General features: G+C 40.6%; 1 protein-coding gene across 1 annotated transcript; it reads right to left on the bottom strand.

Moving 5' to 3' along the window:
- Positions 1–3,804: 3,804 nt before the first annotated feature.
- Positions 3,805–5,384, bottom strand: LOC107830735 (uncharacterized). Its single transcript, XM_016658366.2, has one exon. It carries the CDS (start codon positions 5,230–5,232, stop codon positions 3,979–3,981), a length of 1,254 nt encoding a protein of 417 aa, XP_016513852.2. The 5' UTR covers positions 5,233–5,384; the 3' UTR covers positions 3,805–3,978.
- Between the last annotated feature and the right edge of the window lie 20,691 nt (positions 5,385–26,075).

Genomic DNA, 26,075 nt, shown 5'->3' with positions numbered 1-26,075 from the left:
GGCATTTGAGTCAGGCACCTTGAGTGTGCTAAGAGTAAGAGTACTTGAGGGTATCGTTGTGAAATTATTACCTTGACATGTAGGCATAGAGATGCATTTTTCTTCAGGCTAGCTGGTAAATGAAATATTTTTATCCGTGTTGTGCTGTAATTGTTATACTTGGAAAGCATGTCTAAATTCATGTAACGTGAATGAGCTAAACATGATATCTTTAAGTGATTACTTATGCTATTTCTTTTATATCTTGAGCTGTCACTGATTATTGATATATGTCTCTGACTGTTTCTTCTGAGCTTGTCACTACTTTCAGCCCAAGGTTAAGTTTGTTATTTATTGAGTAGATGTGGTCGATTATACTCAAACTACACTCTGCACTTCGTGTGCAGATCTAGGTACTTCTGGACGTGGTGATTGCTAGAGTTGGGTTGGTACCGGCTGTTAGGAGACTACAAGGTAGCTGCTATTTCGTCCGCAGACTGAAAAGATATCTTTCATTTAATTTTGTTATTACTATTCTATTATTCAGACACTTGTATCGAGGATTTGCACTTGTGTTTTGATATTCCATAGTGCTTATTTACTCATTAAAACCAGATCATTGGGATGGTTGTCGCAGAATTTCGCTGTTTTCCTCAAATATTTCATGATATTTTCGCTTTTGACTTTATTAAATTCTGTTTTATTGAACTTACTATCATTGTGGAACTGTTAGCTTGTCTAACAAGTAGTGCTAGGCGTCGTTGCGGTTCCGGCGGGAGTTGGGACGTGACAGATATGCACATCCACCAATAGCCATTCTGAACACCTCTTCTCTAGCACTCCTACCCCTATCATTAGCTTCCATACATGTCATTTCATGCTGCCAGCTTATAGTCCTTCTTGTCAAACGTCGTCATTGTAATAATCGGTTCCACATTCCACTTGAGTACATACAACTAAAAAATAAATGGTCAACATATTCATTAGCAATATTACACAGAGGACCCATTAGTGCATCAGTCACACCCCAGCTAGCCAACTTGTCCCTTGTGATTAGCCTCCTATGGGCTGCCAGGTTAAGTATAAAAATCCATCTAGGTGCACCATAATTATTATAAATCAATTTTCTCCATTGAATTTTTTGATAGACTTCCCTAGAAGATATATAGCTTGATAGAGAAAGACCTCATTCTTTCAAGCTCACTTCGATTTATTCCAGCATGTTCTAAGTAAAGTTTAGCTTTGACTATCCAAAATGTTTGTTTCTCCTCTATGTCCCAAACTTGCTTCCCTTTACATGGTATGTATGCACCCCAAACAATCCATAATTTTTCCTTTTTTTACATAGGTTCCAAAGAAGCTTACACACTTCTGCCTTTTTTTTTTTGTATATTCAAAATGTTAAGACCCCCTACAGGCTTAGGACAATATAGTTTCCCCCATTCCAATAGTTCTCTTTTGTTTATCTCTCCAGCACTTGTCTAGAGGAAATTTTGGCATATAAATTCCACTATCTTGATCACTTTATTTGGAAATACCGAGATTTGGAACTAATAAAATTGGATTGCAAACAAAAATATTTTTAATCAATTGTACCCTTCCCGAATAAGACACGTGCCTAGAAGTCTATGATGAAATTCTTTCCATTATTCTTTCCAAGAGAGGTTGATACTGAATAATGACCATTCTTTTAGAGCTCAAAGGAACTCCTAGGTATTTGAAAAGTAACTCTCCTTTAGTATAGCCCAACATATCTAGGATATCTTGTTGTAACTCAAAGCTTACCCCTCCCAAATGAATGGAGCTGTTATCCTTATTTGCTATCAAACCAGACGTATTGGAAAACTTAATGAAACAGCCATATAGTAACTTGACAAAGATCACATCTCCTCTACAAAAAGAGTAAGTCATCAGCAAATCTCAGTTGGATCACTTCTAGCTTCGCACACCTGGGATGGTAGTTAAAGTTAGGGTTCAATTTGCAAGGTTTTTAAGAGCCTACTTAAGTATTCCATAGGCAATACAAATAAAATAATGAAGATAGAGGATCTCCTTGTGTAAGACCCTTCTTGGCAGGGAAAGGCTTAGCTAGTTTACCATTGATCAACACAGAGTAGGACACAGTGCTAACACATTTCATTATCTATTGAACAAAGTTCTCTGGTAAATTCAGGAAATTCAACACTTGTTCAAGGAACACCCATTGTATTGAGTCATAAGCTTTCTGCATATCTAGCTTTATCATACATCTAGGTGAAATATCCTTTTTAGCATACCCTTTTACTAGTTCATGACTTGGCACAATATTATCAGAGATCATCCTCCCAAGCACAAATGCAACTTAGCTTTTGTCAATCAGATACTCCATGACACCTTGCAGTTTTGTAGTTAATATCTTGGAAACTATTTTATACACCACTATGCAATGCGATACGTTTGTACTCTTTAACTATAAAAGGATATTTAATTTTTGGAATGAGAGTTACAACAATGCAATTTATTGGCAAATACATCAGAGATGGAGTGACGAATCTAATAATAGCCTTTGATATGTCATCCCCACAAATGACCATGTTTTCTTAAAAAAACAAGAGTTAAAACCATCATACCTAAAGCTTTCGGATCCTCGATTGATAGGTTATGTGTCATATTTTGATGATCTAATAAATTTAATATTAAGAACCAGATGGGGAACCTGTTCCACATCCTCAAGTGCTTAAGAACAATAAGTCTCAAGTCGGGGATATGTTTCAACAATTCAGAGTCAAAGAAATGACAGAATTGTTGACTGTACTAAGTCAACTCCCCACAGTTGTAAAGTTGCTGCAATTGTTCCTTTGCACACAAGCAGCAAGAGAAACAATGCAGCAGTCACTTTATGGGAAATGCCTTTGTACCAAATATGCTTGCATCATCCAAGTGACATCACTTGTTGAGTTGGATTTTAATTGTTACAAGTGAAGTTGTAAATTTAATAATTGTACACCATAAAGAGTTTAAACACTCCTGCCCTAGTTTAACAATTAGGGTCATGGTTGAGTTGGATTTTAATTTAATGAATGAACCTAATTCCCTCTCACGGATGTGGATTTGTGTACAGTCTAAAGACCCAAGTGAATAAAATTGGCAACTGCAATCCAATAGGATATGATAATGTATAGGGTGCTTTCGAGAGTTTGTGTACAGTCCCTAACAAAAACCTCCAACTAAGGAATATGGTTTTGCAGGAAATATTTATGTGAAATTAATTCCATGGTCTTCAACTAGCTTATCATGTAACTGTGACATCTAATTCTCCCTCTACATCTGTAATGTAGAGAAAGAACACCAGAGGAAAATATTTTTCTTGAAAATTAAGTTGTTTTTAACTTATTTTTCGGTGTTTGATTAGATAATAAAAAATATTTTTTTAAAATATATTATTTAAAAAAAATACTATGAGACTAAATGAGTAAGGTGCAGGGAGGATGGTAGGGCGGGGTCAATGTTGGGGGAGGGCGGGCACGAGTTGGGGGTGGAAGAGGTAGGGTAGGTTGAGAAACAGTTTTGTAAAATATTTTCCCACCTTTCTTATTAGAAGAGAACCAAAGAATAACTTTATAGGCGGAATGGCTATCTTTCATTGTTCATTTTCCATTGGAGAAACGGAGAGGAAGAGAAAAAGTTGAGTAGTAATAATTCTTATTTTTGTTTTTTTCTTTTTTAGTTGGCGAAAGGTAGTAGTACAACAAATAGGTTGTGTAAGAGCCAAGAACTGAGAAATTATCCCATGAGTTTCACTAGATTGGAATTATAGGAAAATGCTTGTCAAGATGAACATACTAGTTAAGGTAATTCAAATTATTTTATAGTCATACAAGAGAAATAAAATTTGATCACCAGCGAGTAAAATCTAAACAAGCGAATTATTTCAGCAGCAATTAAGAAATGCCAGCCAACAGAAACAGTGAATATTTAAATTTAATGGGCAAAGGGTAAAAAAATGTCCCTTAACTAAAATCATTTAGTAACTAGACCCAAATTAAGAATGCCCCATGAATGTTGTGGCCAAGACTTCTCCTTAGCCTTCATCAACAGAACTCTAGTCCAAGCAACCCAACCTTCCCAAGACATCCTCTTGTCCCATGGACTCCCCCACTCCAATATAAGTCTTAGCCCCTTTTCAGCCTCTTTCTCTGCCTCTTCAAATTTGGCTTTGCTCAAATAGATCTGCCCCAAAACCACATGAGGCTCTCCCACAAAAGGGTTCTTCTCAACACTCGTCAACAGCCTCTCCTCAGCCCAATCCAAACCTCTCTTGGAAGCTTCACAAACACCTTCCCAATACAATTCCCTTGCCTCTTTTTGCAACTCTGCATCCAAAACCCTCGTGCAGTTGTCAAAGACTGGCGGAATCACAAGCTCAATTTCTTCATCTCTTCCTTGTACATGGCCATTTTGCTCAATGAACATGTCTTCTTCTCTGACTATCAGACTGTAAAGAGCTCCCATTCTTGATATGGAATTCATCCATAGCCCTGGCTTTCCATCCCCAGGCCACAAAGTTATTTGGGAATTGTTCCCAGAGAATTCCAACCGACCATTGGAGTTATCAAACAAGATATCCTGAAAATTAAACAATTGATCACTAAAATCAGCCATTGTCATGAGAAGAAACACAGCTACCAATCTCCTGGAAACCAACACATCTTCCCCTGTCTTTATGTGCTTCACTGTTACGCCATCCGCTGGCAAAATAGACTGCAACTTCTTCCTCCATGGTTCGTCTCCGTTGAAGAGATGCTTTTCCTTGGCATTCTTAAGAGAAACCTCGGAATGCTTGAGGTGTTCGATAAGTTGGGAATCAGTGTAGTGAAACAAGAGGTCATCATGAATTAAGGGCTGACGAGGGACGACGCAGAAAAGGTAGATCATCCTCTCAGCAGCTTCACCAACATGGGCACGCACAGTGTCACGGCCAGTAGAGGGATCGAAGATGGCGAGATTGACATAGGAATTGGAGTAGGCAGAGTGGAAAAGGCCACAAAGGCAAACAGAGTTAGGGGCTTTCCAGAGTTTGAGAATCTTATAGATATCGATGAGGTGATCGAGAAAGCTGCCGTGTTTGTGCCAGCACTCGCCGGCGCCTACAGAACGCAAGACGGCGACAAGGGAAGGAAGATCTCTGTCGATAGATTCGAGCTCTCCCCGGAGGAAAGGACGGGCTGATTCCAAAAGGGTATGGAGATATGCGTTCTGAGTTGTGGAAGGCATTTTTGGCTGCTAATTAGGGCAAACTATAGACTTATATTGCCCACAGATCTCTGCTGTACATATGGGATTATGGATGAGAGACGTATAAGAGAGGATGTTGGTGGTTATCATTATCGATCTACTTTTTGTTCTTTTCTCATAAAATTATGGGCGAAATACATAAGTACCCACCTAACCTATCACTCAAATCCCCCTTACATATTTTTTGTGGACGATAACAATATTACACACGCAACCTTTTAAAATTGTGCCTAATACACACTACGTTTGCCAGATGACACGCGCGTGTTTAACAAAAATAATGAGCGCGTCAAACCAATGCATTATCTGTCCAAGTCCTTATATAAGCACACGTGTCTAAATCTTATTTGTCCGCTTATTTTTGTTAATTTAATAATTAAATGAAAAGAAAATGATATCCAAGCCCTTCTTCCCCATTTGGAGCCCTCCCCGGAAGCCGGCGACAACCTTAGCCTCCTCATCTTGTAACGACCCGATCAGTCGTTTTGAGCTCCGGCGCATCATTCAGCAGTTTGAGGCCATAAGCAGCTTCATCTCAGGTATATTGACTTGAGTGTATGGTCAGAATTAAAATTCAGGAAGTTTGGAGTCAAATCTAAATGAAAATTTTCATTTTGAAAGCTTAAAATTGAAGAAATGAACTAGGATTGGAATTTTGAGTAAAAGACCTCGGAATTGGGATCCGAAGGTTCCAGCAGGTTCGTATGATGATTTCGTACTTGGGCGTATGCTCGGATCGGGTTTTGGATAACCCGGGAGCGTTTTGGCGCTTATTGTGGAAGATAGCATTTTAGAAGAAATTGTATCAGTTTGGCTTAAAATGCATTTCAATGTTATTGATGTCCGTTTGGAATTCCGAGACTGAGAGTAGCTCCGTATGGTGATTCTGGATTTGGGAGCGCGATCGGAAGTGAATTCGGAGGTCCGTAGGTCATTTTGGAGCCGTTTGGCTAAATATAGAAATTTGAAGGTTTTTGAGAAAATTCGACCGGAAGTGGAAATTTTGATATCGGGGTCGGAATGCGATTCCGAAAGTTGGGGCAAGTCCGTAATGTCGAATGTGACTTGTGTGCAAAATTTGAAGTCATTCCTGAATGATTTTGGTAAGGTTTGAGACACTTAGTCTCTTTTAAGGAACCTTAAGTTGGAAAAGTCAACTGGATATTGACTTATGTGTTAGAGCGCTCGAAATGCGAATTTTATGGTTCAGATAGCTTTGTTAGGTGATTTGGGACTTAGGAGTGTGTCCGGAATATTTTTGTGATGACCGGTGTAGAATTAAGCTTGAATCGGCAAAGTTAGTATTTTGGCGAATTCCGGTTGATAGGTAAGACTTTGATCCGAGGCTCGGAATGGAATTCCGAGAGTTGCTGTAGCTTCGTTATGTTATTTTGGACTTGTCTGCAAAATTTGAGATCATTCGGACTAGTTTTGACGTGTTTCGACATCGGATGTGAAAATTTGAAGTTTCAAAGTTCATAGGCTTGAATCCGTGGTGAATTTAGTATTTCTGCATTGTTTTTGGTGATTCGAAGGAACAACTAAGTTTGTGTCATATTATGGGACTTGTTAGTATACTTTGTTGGGATCCCATGAGGCTCAGACAAATTTTGGAAGAGTTTTTGGAAGATTTTTGCCGTTTTGAGCATAAATGTAATGATCTAAAGGTTCATTTTTAGTTCTATAGATCCAAATTTAATTCCGAGACTTCCAGAATTTTGATAATAAATTATAGGACCGATTTGAAAATTTTGGTCTAATTTCATCAAGTCGCGATTAGGTTTTTGACGCGAAACATGAGTAATTGTTTAACAAGCGAAATGGATATCGCACTGGGCAAATGAGCTCCGAATTGAGTTTCGATTGAAAGGTTGTGTTCGTATTATTATTTGTGACTCATAGGAATAAGAATCGTCTAATTCCGAGTTCGTATGATGGAGTTAGAGTCATTTTAGTGAAAAATAGTTGTACTGCAATTTAAATTGGCTGCTGGTGCATTTTTTTAGCAGCAGTGAACAGTAACCCGCGCATGAACAGTACCGCGCGGGGTGAACAATAATTGCGAAAAATCTGGGCAGTGAGTTTATATCCGATTTTGGGTTATTTTTCCACCATTTTCAGTCATTTTGAGAGCTTTTGGACGGGGATTGAAGAAAGTTTCAACTGAGATCGATTGGAGGTAAGTTTTATGAGTTAAATACATGATTTTATTGAAGAATCATCCTTGAAATCCATGAAAACATAGCCAAATTATAAGAAATTAGGGCTTGAGATTGAAATTCTAAAATGAAGATTTGAGGGGTCATTTGAACTCCGATTTTGGTAAATTTTATATGTACGGACTCGTGGAGAGACGAGGAATCCGGTGATGTAACTTTCGTAATTTTTCGAGAAGTGGGCCCGAGGCTCGGGTTTTGCAAATTTCGTGATTTTCGATATTTTTCGAGTCTTTTCGATTGAGTTATATTCCCTTAGCCTATTGTAATATATTTCTTGTGGTTTTGGCAAGATTCGACGCGCAAGGAGGTCGATTCGAAAGGAAAGGGCATCACGGAGTAGACTTTTGGCCGTCTTGAGGTGAGTAATAGATATAAATGTTGTTCTGAGGGTTTGAAACCCCGGACTTTCATATCGTAACGCTATATTGAGGCGTGACACACACTCCATGGCGAGTGCGGGGTTGGATACTATTGGGGATTGTGACTTGGTCCATCCCGTGTGATGTTTATACTATACTGGTGATTGATACACATACTTCATTGATATTACTGGGCTTGATGCCATATTTGGGGCCTTGTGCTGATTTGTAAAATCCTTCGAGGATTGATATTACTGCTTAGCATGTTTGCATATCATTTAATTTCAGTCCAAGGTTTTAAATGTTGTTTTGCAAACTCAGCCATAATTCTAAGTGTTGAAAACTTAAATGATAATTTTAAATGTATTCCGGGCTGGGAACTTCTGTTTTGTAAATGCCCAAGGGGCTTATTATATTATTTTCTGGACTGATTATAAAGTGACTTGAAACAGTGGTAACAATGACACTGTGTGATATACTTGAAATAGTGGTAACATAACAATGACACTGTATGATATAAATTGGTCAGGTAACAATGGCTGACTGGTCAGGTAACAATGACTGACCAAGATATTGCGCTTGGGCTGTAGGAGCCCCTCCGGAGTCTGTACACACCCCCAGTGAGCGCCGTCGACAATAAATATATATGGATGGCTCGGGCTGCATGCCGCAGTGGGTACTGGAATGTACCATCATATGCATTGCATTGCATTCATGAATTTCTATTTATACTGTTGTTTAGCTGCTCAGTTCCATATGTTGTTGTATATTTGGATTTTAGGTTACTTTGTGTATTTACTGGATTTTCTTATCTTCGGACTGTAGTTACTTTTATTACTCACTGGGTCAGAGTACTCACTTTACTCCCTGTACCTTGTGTGCAGATCCAGGTCAGTCTCAGGCTCAGTAGATCCAGTTGATCAGCAGATCCAGCTTCTGGGAGTATCGAGGTAGCTGCACGGCGTTCACAGCCATTGATCTTCTCCCTCCTATCCTATCTCTTTATTTCCGCATTATCAGACTTTGGATATACCATGTATTAAGATGATATTCTGTATTCTAGAGGCTCAGATTCGTGACACCGGGTCCTAGTGAGATTATATTGTGTATTTTGTTAAATTCTTCAGCACTTTAATCTTGCTTAATTGATATTTCTTTCCGCTATTTTTGATAAATTGGGTTAAGTGTTGAATAATGGTCGGGCTTGCCTAGTAGTGTGCTGGGCGCCATCACGACCGGGATTTGGGTCGTGACACATCTCCTCCCTCTTGCATCTCCTTTAAGAAGATGTCAGCCATAACTCGTAATACCGGCAACAACCTCAAGCAACAAGCCGAGAACTCCATTGCCAGGTCATTAGTTTCACTGTCAGTTCATGATCGATGAGCTCAGATCTTCTCCGCGTGGGTGGAGTTATCAGATCTTTCGGCAAGCTAGTGTTCTTCGTTCAAATCTGGTCTCGTTTGGTTAAAAAAAGGCAAACAACAACGACCTCCATTTTCGACCACTGTTACACTGGCAAACCCATCGGTAACAATGGTGATTCCACAGCAAACAAAACAAACAAAACCTAGAAACTAAAAAAAAAAAGTGAAAATTTTATAGACTAAAAAAGTGGTGAAAATTCATGTTAATATTTTGTTCTAGTGGGGATTTTCCATGGCTGATGGAGTTTAGAGGAGGAGGTCGACGAGTATAGGGTTCAGAAAAAGATGAGAAACGTGGGGGGGGGGGGGACATTGTTTCTTTTTTGTTTGTTTTCTTTTAAATATTATCAATTGGTGTAAATTTAGTATTTTCTTTTTTTTTCTTGAGTTAGGACACGAGTCACAGCCTTATTGGTGCGTGACCTCACACATATTTTGAAAAGGTGGTCAAGAAAAAAGTGATGTGTACTAGCTACACTTTAGAAATGTTGCATGTGTAATATTATTATCGTCCACAGAAAGTGTGTAAGGGGAATTTGGACCATAGATTAGGTGGATACTTATGTATTTTGCCTAAAATTATACTACTTTTTCTCTTTTAGTTTATCATTAGTTCCTTTTTTCTGTAGTTGGGTAGGACATATACAATTTAGCGTGTTATTATAGTTTTGTTTACATCATTAGTGTACGATTAACTTTTTGATTTGCAACTTATTTTTATACTAGTTAATGTGCGGTCTTTAAAGTTTTAAATAACCTATCTTTATCTAAATCTATATTGTTATAAAAACACTAATAATTTATGCTAGATGTTAACGATTAAAATATTTTCGAAATATTAATTGATTTTTATTCCCTTTAATAATTAATTTATATCTAAAACATTAATGCCTAAAAACGTACGCAATTCAAACACTGTAAAGTTCAAGTCAAGATGCCGGTCTCAGAGTTAGTTAGTAAAGGAAACTATTCATTCATTCATTCCGTTCATTATTTGAATGGAAATCAAATTCCATATTCATTATTTCATTCATTCCGTTCATTATTTGAATGGAAATCAAATTCCATATTCATTATCTGTAATTGTATTAGGTAAAAGATATCGTTTATATTTGTACGTTTTTCAAGCAGTCACGTGACAGTAATGATACGGTAAAGATGAGTCAACAGATAATTGATATGGGATACAAGTAGGAGTGTTTAAACCAAACCGAAAAATCGCATCAAACTGAAAAACCAAACCAAATCGATTAAAAAACTCGACTAAATTTGGTTTGACTTGGTTTGATATTGAGTAAAAAAATCCGAACCAAACCGACATATAAATATATAAATTTTATTTATATTTTTAAGATTTATAGTGAATTTCTTTAGAAAATGTAGAAATATTTGGGATCCTCTCATGTATTAACCTTTAAAGCGTAAATTTAACGAAAAATTATAGTTAGACGACTAAGAAAATAACTATCACGTGTTACCAAAAAAATTCTCCCATTAGAATATTTTAATAGATTATATGTTTGTCAATTTTTTTCCATATTTACTAAACATATATTCACTTATCAAAGCTTTATCTATAATTTTAACAAAGTAAGATTGAAATAATATTTATGTAACAAAAAAATCCGAGAACCCGAAAAACCCGACAAAACCGAACCAATCCAAACCGATATAGTTGGTTTGGTTTGGTTTTGATAAAAATCGAACCAACCCGGTCCATGTACACCCCTAGATACAAGTATATAATCGGTATTATGTAAATTCCGAAGGCATAAAAGTCGGGGAAGAAAGCAAGACACCGGTTGAAGAGAACATCATTAAAAGAGCCGCCGTTATAAAAAATTATAGCATTTATTTCCGAATATTATGCAACCATCAAGAGGGTGTTTTATTTATCTTTAAGAAGAGCATGATTTAAGAATCTTGTCTCCTCGAATTTAAATATAAATAGCAACTTTGTTTACTTTGAAAATGGTAATTACAATTAAGTTTGATTTTGTGATTCTAAAAATATGTGATCTATTTTTATGCTAGTTGTTTAAGCAATAGATGCTAAATAAAAAACTTGGAGACTAGATAAGAGCTTGAAAACAAGGTGATAACCAAACCGAATTGATGATAATCGGGGCCTCGAGCTCGCTTATTCGGGCCTCGGGGTCGAGTCTGATATCTTGCCGAGGGTAGTCGATGAGTGACTAACAACTATGATAAAATCAATGAAGGCTCTTTATGGCCAATAATAAGCAATAATGAGGAATAATAAATAGAACACAATGAATATAAGCAATAAATGCAAGTAATGATATCAAGAGAATATGTTAGAGAGAAGAGAGAATGTTCTTGTGTATTCAATATTGAGCATCCGATGTCTCCAAAATTGCAAGGGTCCCCTTTATATATGAAGGAGAAACCCAACATAGTACAAACACGTGTTTAATTATTACATAAAGTAGCTGGTACAACCACTCAACCAGCCTGGTGTAGACTGTCACTGTTTGCGCAGGCGTATGTCGGAAGATACAGCTCCTAGGGAACTTCCCGCTTATCGATGATAAACACTGGTCCGTTCTGCCTCGATATCGGACGTGAAGACTCTTCGAAGTCATCGAACCCCGGGCTATCCTCCGGGACCTTCGAGGCGAGATGGCGCAATGCCTTGCCGATTGTAAAATCGATCTTCCCGATTTTAGCCGTATACAAATAGTCCCCGCGTTTCTCAGAGTAAAACGAAGAGAAACGTCCTCGAGATCTTACCCCTTGGGCGCCTCCGTCGAAACAAATAGTTATGCTCTGCCAGGCAACTAATATAATAAACGGGGCTTCTAAAGGTCACGTTCGCACAATCCTCAAAATCTTCGAATTAATTATGGCGGTTGGCTGCCTTTTGGCCTGCTCCAATCGCACATGTTAGGCTTCTATAAATACTCATTTCTTCGCCCCTTCCTCTCTATCGCATTATCAGGCTCCCACATAGTTTTTCTTTTCTTCTTACCTCTCTCCCGTGCTCTTTCCGGAAATGTGATCTTTTAGTTTCTTCTTTGTAATTATGGCAAACACTTCCACCTCCATCCCTCAGGGAGATGTGCCTTCATCTTCTATGCTCTCTTCTGAGGGTAAAACGGCAGTGTCTCCTAGCACTGGAGAGTGTGTTCCAGGGGCCTTTGAGACGACCTCTTATTTTAAGGTCGAGAGACCTTCCTCGAAGCCGGGACGATGCAAACCCGCATCCCGGTATGTCAGTTTAAAATCGGACATTGAAAGGGTGAAAACCGAATGCCGCTGGGGAGATGCGGTGTTGGTGGAGGTTCCTTCTCGAGGTAAGGACGTGACAATGAATAAGGCCACCTTCCTCAGTGTGTATACTTATCCATTTACCCTCAGCCCGTCGGTGCCTTCCATGCCTTCGATAGACCCCATGATCCTCGACTTTTGCGAATAATATCAAGTGACTCTCGGCCAAATTCATCCGTCATTCTGGAGTATCGTTCACATGATCAAACATTTCGTGAATATGATCGAGGGGATGCCCTTAACCCTTGACCACTGATTAGAATATACAGTCCCCGACTCTTTTGCGGGGGCCTGATGAAGTTCTATTGTCGGGCCTCGAGGGCCCTCTTTGCTTGCACTGACGAGGTTAGGAACGGGGGTGGATGAGTCACTTCGTCCGAGTTAGGACTTCGGACCTGATTCCCACAGAGGGGATGTCATTCCCTGAAAGATGGAACATGAAGCGTAAGTAGCCATACTCAACTAACTGCTCATCTCTTTCTTTTGGATACATCTCTTATGTGGACTGACTTCCTCCGTTGCTATATCTGTCGGTGTATACCTTGATGCGGTAAGGGATCTTTCAGACTGGGTAGCCGAACTGGACTCGATTTGCCCATACGCCGAGGGCATATGGCGCGATTTATCCAGGGCTCGATGAGAAGCCAAGGATCATGGTAGGACTTCAATTTTTGCTATAGTTTTATTTTTATAGAGGTTGTTGCTAATTGTGCTCTCATTCCCCATGCTTGTTTTTGTATTTGGACAGGTCTGGGGGAGGCCTTTTTGATGAGAGAAAATCTACCTGAGGAAGCGGGGTGCTTAAATGCCCGATGAAGAGAGGAAAAGATGAGGGGGATCACCATCTTGTCCTCCAAAATCCAAGAAAACCAGAATGGAAGACCCTAAGGATGGTTCAACGGTCTTAATTTAAGAAAGGTCAGGGAGTCCCCAAGCTGGAGGAGAGAGGAAGGACGATTCTGTTTCTCACACTGTTGAGTCGACGACCTTTAAATTATGGCTCGATTCTATTACTGCCCCACCTCGGGCTGAAGAGGCCTGCGAGGATGTGTCAGATGCTATTGTCGACAGCCAAAATTTTCCTCGAGCCGAGTCACGCTTGGCAGACGATCCAGGGGAGCCCAATTCCGAAGTTCTTCAAGGGCAAGGGGCACCCCCGACTGACCCAGTCGAGGTTGTTGGAGTGAGTGATTGCCCTCCTAATTCGGCCTTTCCTTCTAGGGAGAAGCAAGATATCCCCAATGTAGAGTCTCTTTGCGTGGGGACGCCCATTGGTAATAGAGAAACGTTCGAAAAGCTTTCTGATGCGCTTGAGGAAAAGCCTGAGTCTGATATTTTGCTTATTTTTACTAAGATCGACAGGCTATGCGAGCAGGTAAACTACTTGTAAATTCTGCTTGGCGCCCCGACCTTTGCCTTTCTAACCTTGTTTCTTCCATGGTTCCAGGCCAAGGTGCTTTATGACCAAACATTCGCCAATCTTGAAACCGAGCTGACTTACCGTGAGGGCGTTCATAAGAAGCTTACCTCGAAGGCCGACGAGCTCAGGGCTCTTTCTGCCAAGAGGGAGGAAGAACTCCGTGGCTTTCGAGATTGCTTTGAGGCGGCGTCCAGGGAAAAGACTCGTCTTACTGAACAAGGTACATAACTCCTGTCTATTTTTGTCTGTACGTCTGAACGACTTCCGTATTTTAATACCTTTGGGTCGATTTTTGCAGCTTAAGGAGAAGGATGTCCTTATGGGGAAGGAGATCCGAATCAAGGACTCCAAAATTCTCGAGCTTAAGCGACATTTGAGTGAGGTAGTCTCTGAAAGAGATGCCCTCCGAGGCGAAGTGATTTCGATCGGACATTGCCTCGAAGAGGTGAGATCTGAGAGTGGTAAGCATAAGGATCTCCATGCTGAGTTGCTTTATATGCTATCCAAAGTCAGAGCTGAGGCCGAGGCGTTAGTGGTCTTGCATAAGGAGGACGCCGCAACTGCAAATGCTCGTGCCCGGAAGGTGTTTGAAGATGCTGAGCTACACCTGACCCGAGTAGTGGATTATGCTCGGTTAAAGTCTCAGAGGCAGCTCCTTGAGGATGTATATGCGGGGGGCGTTGATTTAATTGCCAAATTTGAGAGGGTGAAGACCCTGGAAGAGGAAGTTGCGGCTCTGATTCCTTCCGAAAGCGAGTCGGGCAGTGACTCGGGAGGTGATGAAGAGGGAGGCGAAGTTCCCGAAGGGGAGGAAGCCGCTGGAAACCCGGAGGTTATGGCCGAAGCCGCTGAAAGCGTATCTTCTGAGGAGGCCGTTAAAGGCGTAGCTCCGATGATAGATTATGATTTTCATTTGCTTTCTGCCTTCGCAAGGGCTCGAGATGTAGGCTTTGAAATTATACCTTTATGAATCTTTTATATGCATGCCAACTCTTTACCTTTTTCTATTTTCCCTTTGAATGACTTGCGGCATACATTCGGCAATCAATCCGAAGTTGTGGATCTCAAATTTAGTTTGTTGGGTTTTTCTACTATCGAGCATTTTGCAATGGTCGATAATCGACCTGTGAGTTTGTTGCATTGGCTCCGAGGCCTTGTGTCGGGTTGGTTCGACCTTTTAATGAAGCTAGCGACTTAGGCTCTTATGCTCTGGGTCGGTATGACCCGTTAACGTAAGCTGGCATTTTAGGCTCTTAGGCGTATTTAGTTAACTGTTTCGGGTTCAGTCTCTGAGTCGGGTTTTGACTCGAGCTCATTGACCCTTAAGTTTTTGAATTTAAAGCTGTCCCTTAGGCTCTTACACATTTGTTCGGTACGACCTTTTTTAGGGACTAGCGACAACGGCTCTTACGCATTGGGTCGGTACGACCTTTAATGTGGGCTGGTAATAGTGGATCTTACGCATTGGGTCGGTATGACCTCTAATATGGGATGGCAATAGTGGCTCTTACGCATTGGGTCGGTACGACCTCTAATATGGGCTGGCAACAGTGGCTCTTACGTACTGGGTCGGTACGACCTCTAATGTGGGCTGGTAATAGTGGCTCTTACGCATTGGGTCGGTATGACCTCTAATATAGGCTTTATTTTTTCCTCATTAAGGACTTTTGAAATTGTATTTGCCCGACTCTTCGATGGTTTAATAAAAACCTCGATTGTGAGTCGTTATATGGCGATGATTGAGCACCTCGGGAGGTTTGTCTCGGTGGCTGAGTATCTCGAAGCCTGTAGTCAGGCGCTGACATGGTCGAAGCTCTTTTGCCTATGTCGAAGGTATCCTGTTTAACCGGTTCTTTTTGAAGTATTTTTGAAGTAATTGAAGGCCTGTGATTTTATAGTGATGGTCAGGCATCCTCGAGTCGCGTTAGTTTGACTGGTACATCCTTCTGACCATAGTCATTGTGTTTGGCCGAAGCCTTTTAGTTCCCGAGTGAAGTAGTTTCGGCGTCTATATCTAGGGTATGCCTTTTTAGGGGTCTTACAAGTTCGATATATAGCCTTAACTTTAAGATCAGGTTTATTCCTTTTGTAAGGTCTTACAAATTTTTTCATGCCTTTGAGGTCTTACAGTTTTAGTTGCTTGGTACAAGTATGGTTCATGCCTTGCTTGAGGTCTTACAATTTTGGTCACTTGGTACAAGTGTGGTTCATGCATTGCTTGAGGTCTTACAGTTTTAGTCACTTGGTACAAGTATGGTTCATGCCTTGCTTGAGGTCTTACAGATATTGTCGTTGCCTTATATAGGTCTTACAAGACCGAAGCTGCCCACTTGGGGTCTTATGGACTCGAGTTTTTGATAAGTCAAGTGGGATAGCTATTGGCGATAGTCCCCGAGTCATCGAACATTTCCTGGCTCGGGAGCTATTTCTTGTAAACTTGGTATTGCCTCATTGAGGGCTTACAAATTCGGAGTTTTCGACCCAGAGGCCATGTGGATTTTGAGCTTTCGACGCTAGTCTCCGAGTGTTCGGAACATTTTCGGCTTCTAGAGCCGTTTATGCGAATTTGATGTTGCCTCATTGAGGGCTTACGAGTTTGAAGCTCCGACCCAGAGGTCATACAGCTTCACATTTGACGCCAGTCCCCGAGTGTTTTAGGACGTTTTCGGCTTCTAGAGCCGTTTTGTAATCTTGATGTTGCCTTATTGAGGGCTTACGAGTTTGAAGCTCTGACCCGAAGGTCATATAGCTTTGACGTCAGTCCCCGAACATTCAGGATGTTTTTGGCTTCTGAAGTCGTTTTTGTAAAAATAACGAGTTTTTTGAAACGCGAAATGCTTTGATGGAAAGTATTCTTCGATTACTTGGTACAAGTATACATGTCTTCACTGTTAAGGGCTCGGTTATTCTATACGGGCACGGTTCATTCGGCCGTTTGGCCCAGTACATCCCTTTCCTATTGAGGCCCCATTTAGCGCACCTTGGTTTTTCCGAGGAGGTGTTCTTACAAGGGGGGGATGTCCCTTAGTATTCGATGTCAATTGAAAAGAAGCCTTGAATACTTGTTGAGTCTTCCTTAGGTAGCATATAGATATTGCCTCATTAAAAACCTTGCCGGTAAAACCCTTCTTGGGATAAAAAACCCTATCGAACGAAATGAGTGCAACACATGATTTTGAAACCTAAGGCTTATGAGCTTCTAGCAGTAATAGCGTTTCAGAATCAATACATTCCAATTGCTTGGAAGTTGTTCATCGTCCATGGTGCCGAGTTTGTAGGATCTTTTGCCAGCTATTCCGAGGATGCGATACGGTCCTTCCCAGTTCTGTCCTAGTTTTCCTTCATTAAGATTTCGAGCACTCAGGGTGACCTTTCTCAGGACTAAGTCACCGACTCCAAAGTGTCGGAGATTTGTTCTTCTGTTGTACTACCTTTCGATCCTCTGTTTTTGGGTGGCTATCCTGACCAGCGAGGCATCTCGCTTTTTATCCAATAGTTCGAGAGTGGTGGCCATGGCCTTATTATTCAAGCTCTCGGTGGTGTGTCGAACTCTGGCAGTGCGTTCCCCGATCTCGACTGGTATCAAAGCTTCAACACCGTATACTAGGGAGAAAGGCGTTTCCCCCGTGCTTGATTTTGGAGTTGTTCGATATGCCCAGAGTACTTCGGGTAATATCTCCCTCCATTTTCCCTTTGCGCCTTCAAATTTCTTTTTTAAGTTTTGAATGATGGTTTTGTTAGTAGACTCGGCCTAGCTGTTTGCACACGGGTGGTAGGGCGTTGACAGGATCCTTTTAATCTTGTGATCCTCGAGGAATTGAGTTATTTTGCCTCCGATGAATTGTTTCCCGTTATCACACGTAATCTCGAAAGGAATTCCAAATCGACACATGATATGGTCCCAGATAAAAGTAATGACTTCTTTTTCTCTTCTTTTTTCGAAGGCCTGCGCTTCAACCCATTTTGAGAAGTAGTTAGTCATTAATAAAATAAATCTAACTTTACCTGGCGCCTTTGGCATAGGTCCGACGATGTCTATCCCCCATTTCATGAATGGCCATGGCGATAAAACCGAATGTAGTTGTTCACCAGGTTGGTGGATCATTGGGGTGAATCTTCGGCATTTGTTGCACTTGCGGACGAACTCTTTGGTGTCCTTCTCCATGTTGTCCCAATAGTAGCCTGCCCTGATTATTTTTCGAACCAAGGAATCAGCACTGGAGTGATCTCCACAGGTGCCCTCGTGGATCTCTCGGAGCACATAGTCAGTGTCTCCCGGCCCTAAACATACTGTTAGGGGGCAATCAAAAGTTCTTCTGTAAAGAGTTCTATTTTCGTCGAGCGAGAATCGGCTGCTTTGGTTCGTAGGGCCCTCGACTCTTTCTGGTCTGTAGGTAGCTTCCCGCCTTCCAAATATCGATATATTTGTTTCTCCAATCCCATGTTAGGCTAGTGGAGTTCATCTCGGCGTGGCCTTCCTCAATCACTGATTTGGATAATTGAACTACAACCCCGGGGGAGTACGTCATCTTCCTCGACAGATGACCCAAGGTTTGCGAGGGCATCAACTTTGCTATTTTCTTCTCGAGGTATGTGGACCAGAGTCCATTCTTTGAAGAGCTACAATGTGACTTGAATTTTGTCTAAGTATCTTTACATCCTGTCTTCCCGTGCCTCGAAGCTCCCATTTACTTGATTCACCACCAGGAGGGAATCACACTTTGCTTCAATGAACTCAGCTCCTAGGCCTTTGGCCAATTCCAGACCTGTAATCATAGCCTCATACTCGGTTTCATTGTTAGTTAACCTTATGGTTTTTATAGACCGTCTAATTATGCCGCCCATAGGTGGCTTTAGGACTATGCCGAGCCTGGATCCTTTTATGTTCGAGGCGTCATCAGTGAATAGGGTCTATATCCCGGAGGATGTGCTTATTTTTAGCAAAAGTTCCTTCTCGACCTCGGGTACGAGGGAGGGAGTGAAGTTGGCTACAAAGTCTGCCAAAATTTGTGACTTTATAGCCGTTCGGGGCTGATACTCGATATCATATCCCCCGAGTTCGATGGCCCATTTGGCCAGTCGGCTCAATAATTCGGGTTTGTGCAATATGCTCCGAAGGGGATACGTCGTTAAAATGCAAATACAATGGCATTGGAAGTAAGGTTTGAATTTTTGAGATGCACTTATTAATGCGAGAACTAGTTTCTCCAGGTGTGGATACCTGGTTTCGGCATCACCTAGGGTCCGACTTACATAATAAAAAGGGAATTATGTACCTTGTTCTTCTCGAACCAGTACACCACTTACCGCTATTTCGGATACGGCCAGGTACAGGTACAATGTCTCATCCTCTTTTGGGGTGTGGAGTAAAGGCGGGCTTGTCAAGTGTCGCTTCAACTCCTCTAAAGCGCATTGGCATTTCGGAGTCCATTCAAAGCTGTTTTTCTTTTTGATCAAGGAGAAAAAATGCCGACTCCTGTCCGATGACCTTGATATGAACCAGCCCAAGGCTGCTATTCACCCGGTCAGCCACTGCACGGCCTTTACGTTATTTACCACCGTAATTTCTTCAATGGCTTTGATTTTTTTGGGGTTGATCTCGATTCCTCTGTTTGACACCATGAAACCTAAGAATTTGCCCGATCCTACCCCGAAGGCGCACTTCTCGGGATTGAGTTTCATGTTGTAACTTCTGAGGATGTCGAATGTTTCGTGCAAATGGATCAAATGGTCCTCTGCGCACAAGGACTTAACTAGCATGTCCTTAATATAAACTTCCATGGACTTGCCTATTTGTTGTTCGAACATCTTATTAACTAGGCATTGGTACGTGGCCCCTGCATTTTTTAGTCCGAAAGGCATGACGTTGTAACAGTACGTAACGTACTTCGTGATGAACGAGGTCTTTTCTTTATCCTCGGGGTTCATCTGAATTTGATTATACCCCGAGTATGCATTGAGAAAAGTAAGGGTTTCATGGCCGGCCGTGGCATCGATCAATCGGTCGATGTTGGGCAGCAGGAATGAGTCATTTGGGCATGCCCTATTTAGATCTTTATAATCTACACACATCCTTAGTTTATTCTCCTTTTTGGGAACTACCATCACATTGGCCAGCCATTCGAGATATTTTACTTCCCTAATAGACCCTATTTTGAGGAGTTTTGTTACCTCGTCTTTGATGAATGTATGCTTTACCTCATATTGAGGTCTCCTTTTTTGCTTCACCAGTTTGTATCTATGGTCGATGTTTAGTCGATGGGTGGTTATCTCCAGTGGGATCCCTGTCATGTCTAAATGGGACCAAGCAAAGCAATCTATGTTAATAAGGAATTGGATGAATTTCTTCCTGAGTTCGGGGGTTAATCCCATTCCCAGGTATACCTTCTGATCTAGGAGATGCTCGACCAATACGGCTTGCTCCAGCTCTTCAATAGTCGACTTTGTTGCATCCGATTCTTCGGAGGCAATGAAAGTTTTGGGAGCGAGGAAGTCTTCTTCATCATTCTCGGGGGTTGGTCGATTTTCCAACTCTTCCGAGGTGGAGTGCACAGAATTTGGTACCTCCTCATGGACTACGAACATTTCCTTCGCTGCATGTTGCTCTCCATACACCGTCTTTATTCCGTCCTCTGTCAGAAACTTCATCATCTGATGTAGGGTTAATGGTACCGCCTTCATATTATGTATCCACGGTCTACCGCGCAAGGCGTTGTACCTTGTATAACCTTTAATGATGTGGAACCTGGTATCTTGAACTGCATCAGATACGTTAACAAGGAGGGTGATCTCTCCTTCTGTTGCCTTATACTGAAGCCATTGAAGATTCAGGATGTAGGTATGGCCTAATCGAGCAATCCGAGCTGTTCTACCACCTTCGACCAAATTATATTGGGCGAGCTACCTGGATCTACGAGTACATGTTTGATTTGGATGTTATTTAAGGGAAATAAGATTACCAGCGCATCATTGTGTGGGTGGGACAGAGTCTCGAAATCTTCTTCGCTAAACGCGAGGATGTCCTCATATACCAGGCCCCGGGCTTGTCCTTGCATTGTCGTAGAAACCTTTATCCGCTTGATCCCGAACCCCTGGGGAACATTGGTCCCTCCGATAATCATATGAACGATGTGCCAAGGTTTTCCTACTTCGCTTCCCCTGTTTGCTCCTCTTTCTCCCTGGGCGATGTTCTTCCGAATGTCCAGTTGACTTTCTCGGCATATACTCCTGTCGAGGTGAGAGCTTACGCCAATGTGTTGAGAGTTGTGTGAGATCGCATCTACGAGAATTGGTTCTGGCGCATTCTCAAGGTTTTGTGGTGGCACACCAACACCTGGAACAACTACGCCATTCTCTTAGTGGTCCTCAAGATTGTTGTTTTCACATGCGTTTACTGAGTTAGACATTTTGACCTGAAATCAAAGATCTTGGACAAGAAAAGAGTGAAAGATAACTTGCGTTATGGAGTAAATCAGCAAGAAAATAATCACTATTATTTTAGCCCCACGGTGGGCGCCAAATTGTTTACCTTGAAAATGGTAATTACAATTAGATTTGATTTTGTGGTTCTAAAAATACGTGATCTATTTTTATGCTAGTTGTTTAGGCAATAGATTCTAAATAAAATACTTGGAGACTAGATAAGATCTTGAAAATAAGGTGATAACCAAACCGAATGGATGATAATCGGGGCCTCGGACTCGCTTATTCGGGCCTCAGGGTCGAGTCCGATATCTTCCCGAGGGTAACCGATGGGTGACTAATAGCTATGATAAAATCAATGAAGGCTCTTTATGGCCAATAATAAGCAATAAATGAGGAATAATAAATAGAACATAATAAATATAAGCAATAAATGCAAGTAATGAGATCAAGAGAATATATTAGAGAGCAGAGAGAATGTTCTTGTGTATTCAATATTGAGCATCCGATATCTCCAAAATGGCAAGGGCCCCCTTTATATATGAAGGGTAAACCCAACATAGTACAAACACGTGTATAATTATTACATAAAGTAGCTGGTACAACCACTCAACCAGCCTGATGTAGTCTGTCACTGTTTGCGCAGGCGTTTGTCAGAAGATACAGCTCCTAGGGAACTTCACGCTTATCGACGATAAACACTGGTCCGTTCTGCCCCGATATCGGATGTGAAGACTCCTCGAAGGCATCGAACCCCAGGCTATCCTCCGGGACCTTCGAGGAGAGATGGCGCAATGCCTTGCCGATTGTAAAATTGGTCTTCCCTATTTTAGCCGTATACAAACTTTGTAGTCATTGAAGGAGGCGAAATACCTGAATTACAAAGGCTAATATTTTTTCTCTCATTCTTTTTAGCTTTATACAAGTATTATTGAGATTTTTTAAATAATCTTGGTTCTTGTGGGATCAATCAGAAGTCCAAGTTTGTTCTTTCTTTAAGTATATTTATTTTCTTTTCTTTATACTTTGTTGCTTTACTAAATCCGGTCAATCTACTTCACGTGTCTATAAATTACATTTATAAATTTAATTGTACCTTTTTTGGAGTAAACAATTTGGCGCCTACCGTGGGACATAGACAACAAACTTGTGGGATATTTGCACGAGGGTGCTCAATAGGATGATTCAACATGTGAAACCCATATTGGTGGGAATGAATCAACTCCGAGCCGTGTGGAAAGAAATACTTGATGTGTGAGGAGTCCAACTCTGATAATTTGGATGACGAGCACGTGGACGATATCGTAAAAATTTTGAGAGCACAATAACAAAAAATTATGAATCATCTCTCAAAACAGGACCAGATAATGAATGAGCTTCAACAAGTATTATTGGTGGCTTCAAACAATTCAAATGGTGGAGTTCGAGCCCCTCTTAGCGTGCTTATAAATCAAATGGTACCAAGAACTAGTAACACTGTTACTAGAGGGGAATTTGGATCAAATAATAATCAAACAGGCGGTGCAGGTAATAGATCTGGAAATGAAAACAACACAGACAGTCCTTTCAAGACCGAGCTAATGATATTCATGAGGGAAATAAATTCTCAAATGGATTAGAATTCTAATAAATTTTACACTTGGATGGATCAAATCCTTTGGGGAACCTCCGATCTTGAAATGCCAAGACTCGAAGAACTACATCAATTTCCATTCAAACCTATTGTGGGTCCGGAGTTGATCCCAAAGAGATTCAAGATGCCGGATATTCCAAAATACAATGGAACATTGAATCCACATGAACACATTACAACTTATACCACAACTGTAATGGGAAACGATTTGGCTCCACATGAGATCGAATCAGTCTTGCTAAAGAAATTTGGCGAAACTCTAAAGAAAGGGGCTTTAACATGGTATTCACTTTTAACCAAACACTCAATTGGATCTTTTGAAATGCTTGAATATTTTTTAATCAAAGCGCACGCTGGAGCGAGGAAAGTTCAAGCTAGAAAATCAGATATTTTCAGAATCACTCAAGGAGACTATGGGTTGCTACGAGAGTTCGTGATCAGGTTTCAAAAGGAGAGAATGTTGTTTACCGACAATATCGGATAATGGACAATGAAAGCATTTACCAGGGGTCTCAATCCCTAAAGCTCTTATGCCTCAAGGAAGTTGAAGGAAAGTTTGTTGAAATTTCAAACAACCACTTGTGTTGATGTCCATAACCACTATGAATGCAAAATTAGGATTGAAGATGATCAGATGGGTACTTCGGTGTCTTTCAAAGGTCGAAATCGTGATCGAAATCTAGAAAGGTTTAAGAGTGACCTTGATGCGGACCGGAGGCCATCTAGGAGCCTTTTTCAACGGTATGTGTCAAAAGAAAGGTCAGATACACGAACATGACAAAGATGTGGAATTACATGTTAAAAATTTGAAACATAAATTAACTGCACTAAATTTAATTTAAAGTTTAAATCTTGCAATAATTAGTTTATTTTTAGTGTTAACAATTTTAATTATATCATTCTTAGTCATTTTAACATAAAATAGTGCTTATCACCACTTTTTCGCATAACACCTCAACTGCTACTTTTAGTTTATGCCTTTATAGTTAAACACATAACTTCTTCTTTTTAAATTAAGCTTCATCACTTCAAAAGTACTTTTAAGTGCAAATTCTTATAAGCGCCTTTTATTTAGCATGTCCAAGCAGGCTCATAATTTAACTTCACCCTCCATAAAAAAGGAATTAATTACAAAAACAGGACGTGGTAAGGAATGATCTTATAATTTTGGCCCAGCTTAATTAAATATTTAAAGAATGACCACAATTTAGAAAAATTTGATGGGCAAAATTTATGTCAGCCATTAGTACTATAATATGTGCATATATTTATTTTGCCCATGAGGCAGGAGTATGAAATATTTTAAAAAATTATAGAAATTGAAGATGGTGTAATATGTTGTGTATTAGGCAAGATTTTTTAATAGTATTGACTGGCTTAATTTTTTTCCTTCAAATGAAATCATGATCAATTCAGTTATTTTTTCAATAATAATTTAACAATATATATTTGAGTTAAAAAAAGTGTAGAATATTATATTGCGGATGACACGAATGACTCTTAATAAAATTGAGGAAAAAGTTGTGAACAATTAAATACATGTAATCTTCATTTGGCTTCTTGTGAGGCGTTATATGTGAGGCAATGTCATTCTCCGGTTAGTTGGTCTGAGCCTGGGAGGCTAGGTTGTTTGCCACTAATTTGGTCCGTGATGTTTTGGAGAAGGTGAAGCTGATTCAGGAGCGGCTTCATACAACGCAGTCCAGGCAAAAGAGTTGTACTCATATTTTCACCCATGAAGTGTGTGATGATATTTGAGAAGAAGGGAAAGTTAAGCAATCGGTTTATTGGTCCTTTTGAGGTGTTAGAGAGAGTTGGAGATGTGCCCTACAGACTTGCCTTGCCACCTAGTTTATCGGGGTTTCACCTAGTATTTCATGTTTCCATGCCCCAAAAGTATTATGGGGATCCGTCACATGTATTAGACTTCAGCACGGTGCAGTTCGATGAAGATATGGCTTATGATGTGGAGCCGGTGGCCATCTTGGACCGACAGGTTCGAAAGTTGAGATCAAAGAACATAACTTCAGTGAAAGTGCAGTGGAGAGGTGAGCCGATCGAGGAGGCTACTTGGGATACCAAGTAAGAGATGCGAAGTAGATATACTCACCTTTTTGAGACCCTAGGTATGATTCTAGACTCATCCAAGGAGGAACATTTGTTTAAGATGGGGAGAAGGTAACATCCGGCGGGTCGTTTTGAGTATTTTAGCCCCCTTTCTCATATTTGATATTTTACGTATGTATTTGTTGTTATGTGACTTGCGGGGGCTATTGGTTTGTCTTTGAGGAAGTTTTGGGACTAAATTGGGACACTTAGTCCCAAGGTTAGATATTTAAGTTATAAAAGTTGACCAGGGTTTGACTTTTATGTAGACGATCGGGGAATGATATTTTGATAGTTCCAATAGGTTTATATGATGATTTTGGACGTAGGTTAATGTCCGAATTTTGATTTGGCATTTCGTCTATTGATTTGGTTCTATTTGGCGAAAATTAAAAGGTTGAAGGTTTGGAAGGTTCATAGGTTTGATCGAGAGTTGACTTTGTTGATATCAGGTTTATATTATTGTTTCGAGAATTGGAATCGGTTTATTGTGTTATTTGGGACTTGTATGCAAAATTTAAGGTCAATTCGAGTTGATTTAATGTGGTTCAGCATGAGTTTTGAAAGTTGGAAGTTCTTTAGTTCCTTAGGCTTGAATTAAGGTGCAATTTGTGGTTTCGATGTTATCTTGTATAATTTGAGGCCTCGAGTAGGTCTGTGTTATGTTTTGAATTTGGTTGGTGTGTTTGAACGGGGTCTCGAGGGCCTCAGGTGCGTTTCAGATGAGTTGCAGATCATTTTCACATTTTTAGGCAGATATGTTCTAGTGTTTTCGCACCTACGAGAGTCTGTTCATAGGTGCGAGTCTGCAGATGCGAACCTAGAATCGTAAAAGCAAAGCTGGGCTGGAGGAGGCAAGGATTGTAGATGCAGAAGGTTTGTGTAGAAGTGAGGCCACATCTGCAATGAAGAGACTGTGGAAGCAGGTGCGCATGTGCGATGGGC

The sequence above is a fragment of the Nicotiana tabacum genome, chromosome 16 (genome assembly GCF_000715075.1).
Source record: "Nicotiana tabacum cultivar K326 chromosome 16, ASM71507v2, whole genome shotgun sequence".
Lineage (NCBI taxonomy): Eukaryota > Viridiplantae > Streptophyta > Magnoliopsida > Solanales > Solanaceae > Nicotiana > Nicotiana tabacum.
Note: the sequence above shows the minus strand (reverse complement) of the source record. Positions and strands in the feature narration are given on the sequence as shown.